Source organism: Egretta garzetta, unplaced genomic scaffold (assembly GCF_000687185.1).
Source record: "Egretta garzetta isolate BGI_Z169 unplaced genomic scaffold, ASM68718v1 scaffold215, whole genome shotgun sequence".
Taxonomy (NCBI): Eukaryota; Metazoa; Chordata; class Aves; order Pelecaniformes; family Ardeidae; genus Egretta; species Egretta garzetta.
The window spans coordinates 6524490-6532377 of record NW_009259719.1 but is presented as its reverse complement, the minus strand read 5'-3'; the positions used below and the strand labels follow the sequence as shown (position 1 = coordinate 6532377).

Here is a 7888-nt window from a genome sequence, read left to right as displayed (position 1 = left end):
CTGTTGATCCCAACTTCCCAAATAAACCTCCTCTGACTTTTGATATTATCCGAAAAAATGTTGAAAATAATCGTTATAGAAGACTGGACTTGTTCCAGGAGAATATGTTTGAGGTATTGGAGAGGGCAAGGAGAATGAACAGGTGAGCGAAACCATATTTTTCAGGTATCCTTTGTTTTATCACATTAGTTTTGCATGTTAATGTTAGACAAAGGCTGAAGTTTTTTTAAGGTGTTCATTTTCCTTGATAGCTGTATTTAGAAAACTGAATCTCAAAAGCTCTCTCAGGTCTTCAGTGGAATGTATGCTTTTGTTTAAAAACAAAGAAAAAGTTAGGTTTCTGCTATGAGATAATTGTGATGTTAATCTTCCAGAGGCACACCTCATGAAAACCAGCTTTGTGCTAACTTTCAAATTGAAAAAAACAAAAAGGAGGAGCTGTTCGCTAACTGCTTGACTAGCGGGTTACTCTTCTGGATCATTAACAGTTGTATGAGTTATGGTAGTATTGTGCAAAAACTATCAACACTTGCAACTTCTTGCATTGTTTTGCTTGAATTAGGTAGGGTACCTGGGGATGTGCAAGTGAAATCTTGACTCTGAGGGAGAGGAGGTAAAGAGTAATATTAAACCATCTACTAACAGGAGTATAGTAATTAAACCAGTTTTGTTAATAATAACATTATTACTTAAGTTTTCAGAAGTTAACAGATTGTAGAGGTCCAGTGGCAAGTAGTTTTGGTTACACCCAGTTACCTTTGATTCTTCTGGTATTTCAGGACTGGTGTATATAAAAATACTGTTTTAGGTAAACTGTAACACACACTGAGAGCAGAGTAGCAGGTGGAGCATGACTTGCCAGTATCTGCTGCTGCTTGTTATGAGTAAGCACAGAAATCTATTGGTAAAGCTTTAGTTTTATCACTAAGTGTGGCGATTGATGGGTATGTGTTTAGGATCCTGTTTGACCCTGCACAAACTATGTTTCTGCCGTGTCTTATGTATTTTTTCCAGGACTGATTCGGAGATTTACGAGGATGCAGTTGAACTTCAGCAGTTCTTTATTAAAATTCGAGATGAACTTTGTAAGAATGGAGAGATTCTTCTGTCACCTGCTCTCAGCTATACCACCAAGCATCTTCACAATGATGTAGAAAAGGAAAAGAAGGAAAAGCTGCCCAAAGAAATAGAGGAGGATAAGCTCAAACGAGAGGAGGAGAAGAGAGGTAGTTACTTTATTTTTGTTAATTTTAGATGTATTAATTGAAAAACGTACCTATGCATATAATGTATGCTCTGCTGTTGCTGCAGCTTCGCCTGCTGAAAGGGCCTTAATAGTCTGGTTGTCCACCAAGGATCTTGTATTTTGAAGTTATGAGAGAGTTATTTTATTTTGATCCTTATCAGCCATGTCAGACAGCTTTAAGTAAAAGATGTAGGTAGATACTAACCTTACGTAAACTCTTTAATCAGAACACATTGGGGTACCGGCAGTCTTATTTCAAGGATATTATGAAATAAAACAGTAGTTTTTTACTATGGCTTTCTGCTGATAATAACTTAGCAATGACTGTTCCAATTGACCTTTTAGTTGTTTTGTTTTGACAAATACTGGTTTCTTGATGTGCTGATGTAGCTTTTAACACTGCTAAAGAAATTATGTTTAAGTAAGCCTTTTGCATTTCTTTCTTGGCTACTGCGAGTGTGAAGAGGAATGGGTTTGCACTGTTTTGTAGGGCAAGAAATCTACTGTGAACGTCTTTTGTGTTTCACAGTTCCTGACTATTACTGCCCATATAATCGTTGTGGAGCATGTCTAGGGTGATGAATAAATCTTTCTAATTGCTCCTTTCCACCGATGGGAGCAGAGCTGCTAGCTCTTTGTCCTTGAATTGTCTTTCTAACATGGTTCATCTTCCCACATAGCACTAATGTCAACAGCAGTAAAGTCTGATTGCTTCAACCAGGCTCAGTATAATAAGGGGACAACAGCTGTGATGCCCTTTTTCTGTCTTCCTTTGAGTCCTAAAAATCCCAAAGAAAGCAAAACATGCCTTTTGGAAGGCTTCTGAACTCGGTGCTGTCATTTGAGTTCCTCTTCACTTACTGGGAAGGCTCAATAAAATCCAACTGAAGAAGGGAAACCCAACCTTCTGCAGCACCAGTAGCAGAAAGGGTAGCAGCACAAAACACGCTGAAACCCTTCCTTCATGCTGGAAGTCAGTGACAGAGGGACTGACGCATCAGGTATCATGAGGCACTTCTGCAGTCAGCAAAGGGTGAGGGCATTCATATGAGCAATCTTGGCTAATGTGGAAATGTGGCATTACTAACATCCATTTTTCCCTTCTTGAAATAAGAAGCTGAAAAGAGTGAAGAGTCTTCTGGATCAGCTGGGCTATCAAGCTTGCATCGGACCTACAGCCAGGATTGCAGCTTCAAGAACAGCATGTACCATGTGGGAGATTATGTGTATGTGGAGCCTGCTGAAGCCAACTTGCAACCTCACATAGTCTGTATTGAGAGGCTGTGGGAAGATTCAGCTGGTAAGGATGTCTTTGCTGTAGGAAAACAATATGGTGAAACAACTTCTTACTACTATTTAAAACTTCCAATTTGAGCTTTTTCTGTGTAGATGTTATTTATTTTATTTGCAGAAGTATGTGTGAACTGGTGAATATTTTTCTTGTTTCTGAGTTGCTTTCTTCCAAAGAATATTACAAATACAAAGTTGTTGGATCAGCACATGCTTTTTTTGTTGTTCATCTCTACCTACCCTCAAATTGTAAGCATCCCAGAGAATAGGCTCTCTAAGTGGAACGGGCTCCTTGTAATTTAGGTGCAGAAGAACACATGGGGTTTTTCTGTGCTGAGAAATCTGAACCAAAGTTGATCATGTTTAACTGCAAATGTTCCACATAACAACTCAGTTTCAGAACTTGCCTTTGTTAAATTTTGGAATTGAGCTGAATCTTGCATTTCCTAGGCCAAATCAAGCCATAACAAGTACTATTTTTTTTTTTTTCTCCTGAGTGATGCCTTCTGTTTGCAGCAGGTACTTCTCTTAAGTGTAAGGAAGGCCAGAGATATGGCACAAGTATCAGATAAGTTTGCTGCACTCTCAGCAATCCTGGAAACTAGAGTTGCTGAGAACTACAGTGGGGTATAGTGGAGTTTGCCATTTTGGTTGCACTTTTTTTAAAATGGATGGAACAGATGTGTTACAAGGACAGATTAAAAAGATCATGACTCTTAAATTTGGAGAGGAGAAATGTAAGGCAGGATATAATTAAGGTTTGTAAAATCATGAAGTGAGTAGATACGGTGAATGCAGAAATGGTGTTCAACAAATTGAGCAGTATTAGAGTTAGAGGGCGCTCATCGACACTAATAAATCAGATTAAAACACTCAAAAGTGTTTGGCTTTTTAATACACTGGGTACTGAGCCTCCTGGCTTCCCCAAGAGCTTGTGGAGGCAGATTATATCAGCAGGTTCAAAAATGGATGGGACAAGTCCATGTATAACAGGTCTAAACCAAATAATAAATAACCAACAAATAATACCCACATAAAGAAAATAGGTCTTTAATACCCCTAATGCAATGACTGTAGAAGGAGTGGAATAGTTACGGAGAGTGGTCAAGATCAAATGCCTTCTCCTAATAGCCTGTCCCCCTCACTCAGTTGGATGTAGTGTGTTTGGGTAGATGGACCATTGGCTGGTTGGACATTTTCTTATGTTCGTTTGTCTGTGATGGAGAAAGTGAATAGCACATTTTATTCTGGTTCAGTCTACGGGTTACAAATTTTCCTTGATTTAGAAAAACAGTACATATTTATAACTTCCTTATAAATCATTGTTACCAATTTGTATTTGTCACTGTAACATGGAAGAAATAGTTCTTAAAAAACTTGAAACCAGTTATCCAGGGTTCTTCAAGTGATCAGGTGATTGTTTTATAGACTTTGAAGCCATTTCAAGGCCTGAAAGTCAAGATTTATAAATAAGTTGCAGACTGTTTCTTGAAATCATCTGACTCAACAGAACTGATTCCTCCTTTGTTTTGCCGAGTCAGGTTTTCCTGGGGAAAAGCAGTTTTGCAGGCTTTTTAAGCCACCTGGTTTTCCTTACCTGAAACAGTTAAGGAATCTTGTCCTGTTTTAAAACAGGTTTACTCTCAGTATGAAGGACTACATGGCTATTTGATTAATCAATCAATCTGTAGTTGTTTTTTCTTGTTTTAGAAAATATACCATTTTACATATTTTTCTCTTTCCTTCTCCTCTCTCAGGAGAGAAATGGCTCTACGGCTGTTGGTTTTATCGACCAAATGAAACGTTTCATCTTGCAACACGAAAATTCTTGGAGAAAGAAGTTTTTAAAAGTGACTATTACAATAAAGTTCCTGTTAGCAAAATTTTAGGCAAATGCGTGGTCATGTTTGTTAAGGTGAGAAACTATTCAGAATAACTTGTAAGCAAGTAATATGTTCTCTGCCATTTTCTTGAAGAGGTGTAGGCATTCTAACAGAGACGGTCTATTAATACTTCAATAAAATAGGACTTTCTCCTGTGTACTGTTTTTATTCTTCATTTGCTTCATGAGATGTGTAGTTCATCCAAGTGATGGTGTTTCTCGATGCTGGCTGGTTCGTAAAATCATATGCCTGTTAGATAATTAGCTAACTGTTTTTTCAGAGCATGGAGTAGAGAAATCACAGGTAACTTCTTAATGGTCCCCATAAAAGCATGTAGATTTAGGTTTGGTAGAGAGGGAGACCTGAATGGCTTAGTAAGAGGATGAAGTCTTTCACCTCTGTCTGAAGTTTGATTCCACATCATCCTTGTGCTGAGTATTTTTGGCATGCTTACAACATATGTATCTCAGCCAGTTTTTAGAAGGTAGTGTGTTTGTATGGAAAAAAGTGCTACAGCTGCTGAGTACATGAATGGGTATTGTAGTCATGTTTCAATGAGCATGGAGCTTACTCCCTCCTCCCCTTCCTCCCCCCCCTCCCGAAAAACCCCCTTGGTGGTCATGTCCTCTTTCAAAGTCAAAGCTCAGAAATCTTGTAAAGGTGGTTTGGGGCTGCAGATCTTGTACTTGTTAATGTACCGTTTCACTAAATGAAGAAAACCTAACTCTTCTCACATGATAACCTGCACTGAATTTAGCTTCTTCTCTAAGGATAGGATTTCTTGTTGTTTCTTTTTACTTTTAATGTAACTTGGATGTCAAACTGGAAGAAAAAAAATCAACAGAAAGGTTTTATTAGTCTAAAGGTGTTTCTGATAGAAAAGTAGAAAAAATAGGAAGCATGAGAGGGAGTTCACTTTGTGTCTGTGGGGTGGGGGTGTGTGTTGCTGAAATATTTAATCTTTTTTTCTTCAATCTGCAGGAGTATTTCAAACTGTGTCCTGAAAACTTCAGAGATGAGGACGTCTATGTCTGTGAGTCACGTTACTCTGCGAAGACGAAATCTTTTAAAAAGATTAAACTGTGGACTATGCCTGTAAGCTCTGTAAGATTTGTCCCACGAGATGTACCCCTGCCTGTGGTCCGTGTTGCTTCTGTATTTGCTAATACAGACAAGGTAGATGAGGAGAAACAAGCTGAAACATTGGAGGACAGTAAGGTGGGAGAAAGTATCCTTCATCTTGAAAAGGTATGTGAGATAACAAGTAGAACATTGATTATGTTTGACAGATAAAGAATGACAAAGTGTGAGCCCTCATGACTTTGGGTTCACAGCATCCAGACACAACAAAATATAAAGAAATATAATATTTATGTTATAAATTATTATACACATTTGTAAATAAATACAAACAAAACATAAATAGACTAAACAGCAGAATAACTGTATATATATTTACTAGATTCTAGAAATGCTTTCTTGTGATCATCTGAAGGGGTTGGGCTTTTTTTACCACTTCAGAATCGAAAATTACACTTTTACTGTAAAGCTTGCCTTAAGCCTAAAGAATCAGTAGAACTAGAAGTCTAATTTTAGCTCATGGAAATGCTGAAATGCTTTATTATGTAGTATTTTGGTAAAATAGTAGCTAGGCAGCAGTAAGCAATATACAATATTCTGTTGTTTGTGACCTATTTATGGTTGATAACTGAGCGTTTTATTGTCGAAATGCTTAAGAATATTTCTGTCCAACATATTGGGTAAAATGGTTTATTGTATTTAGAGTCAGAAAAGAAATAAATTTAGATAAATGTATTAAATTCGATTAAATTGAATTAAATTTATCTAAAATCAATTGAGCCATAAAAAAACTTAGAGTCATAAAAGAAATCCACTTTACATTGAGTTCTCAGAACCTCAGAACAGAATACCCAGCACATACATTGTTGGCTTTGATCAGACAGTATATATTACTTGTATTTATTCACATCATGACAAAAGAAGGAATTATTTCTGCGGAGAGGATGGAAACTTGTAGGGTATTCTCCTTCCACACCCTGGGGAGATAGACTGTGTTTTCATTGGCTTGCTGAAATCCTAGACTAAAAGGTCAAACGAGGCACAATGTGAGCTTTGACTAAAAAGTAAGAAATTAAGTAGGGCAAATGGTATGAATTTGCAAGCAATACACAGAGTGTTCATATTATTGTATATAAGAGTTGAATCATTAAGTTTCTATGTATATTAACTTGGCCATATACTCAACTCTTGCCTCTTAAGCATGTTACTGTGTTTTAAAACAAACCATCAAAATAAGCTGACAAGGCTTGGCTGGGCCAGTTAACTTTGAAGCAGTAGAACAAAAAAGGACCTGTAAATTACTGTTCTGGCAAAATTACAGCTTTGTGAAATAGGAAATCTTGCAACATACATAGAAGGGTATCTTTGGCTTTGCTGTTTCATTTTTAAATTTCAAGAGCACTCACTTTCAGCTCTGTTTGGTGTTTACCTATTATTTGTAACTTAAAGATAGAGCAAAGTCTTTCACTTGCACCTGGCATCTTTTTATTTATGTGTTTGGTTTTCCTTCTTCCACAAGTTTCTAAATGCGTATTCTTCTGCAGGACAAAGAAGATGTTCCGGTAGAAATGTCCAATGGAGAACCTGGTTGCCATTACTTTGAACAGCTCTGCTACAATGATATGTGGCTCAAGGTTGGAGACTGTGTCTTCATAAAATCACATGGGTTAGTGCGGCCTCGGGTAGGAAGGTAGGTGCAACTTCTTTATTTGCAGTTTGTGCCTATAAAAATAACTTGGGCAAAAGATGGGCTTATTGCAAAAAGTTATAAAAGAGGATGGGAAAAAAATCTTCTGAATTAAGCTAAAAGTTACAAGCTCTTAATAGATTGAGGTAGAAGTTTTAACTGCCTAATAAAAAGGCGAAGCAGTTGTACAGTTGGAATAGGCTGTTCTTCATAGAATCATAGAATGTTTTGGGTTGGAAGGGACCCCTAGAGGTCATCTAGTCCAACCCCCCCGCAGGAGCAGGGACACCGCTAACTAGATCAGGTTGCTCAGAGCCCCATCCAACCTGGCCTTGAATGTTTCTAGGGATGGGGCCTCCACTACCTCTCTGGGCAAACTGTTCAAGTGTTTTACCGCCCTCATTGTATTGATTTTTTACTGACAGTCTTCCTGAACAACTTAGTGTGTCCAGCTGTCTCTTAGGAGGGATGGCCTTTCCTTTATGTCAGTGGTTTGGTTTTCTTTCCAGAATTGAAAAGATGTGGGTGCGAGATGGAGCTGCATATTTCTTTGGTCCAATCTTTATACATCCTGAAGAAACTGAACATGAACCAACTAAAATGTTCTACAAGAAGGAAGTGTTTTTGAGTAACTTGGAGGAGACCTGTCCAATGACTTGCATTTTGGGTAATTATTAACAACTTTAAATCCAATGGACACTC

General features: G+C 37.7%; 1 protein-coding gene across 1 annotated transcript in view; it reads left to right on the top strand.

Annotated features, from left to right (window-relative positions):
* The window catches only part of PBRM1 (polybromo 1), a 66277-nt gene that overhangs the window by 36605 nt on the left and 21784 nt on the right, over positions 1–7888 (top strand). The window contains 7 exon segments of the mRNA XM_035894851.1: positions 1–142; positions 1015–1226; positions 2361–2546; positions 4294–4451; positions 5401–5667; positions 7044–7189; positions 7696–7853. The exon segment at positions 1–142 is cut by the window's left edge and continues 1 nt beyond it. Of these exon segments, the coding sequence (XP_035750744.1) occupies positions 1–142; positions 1015–1226; positions 2361–2546; positions 4294–4451; positions 5401–5667; positions 7044–7189; positions 7696–7853 (1269 nt within the window).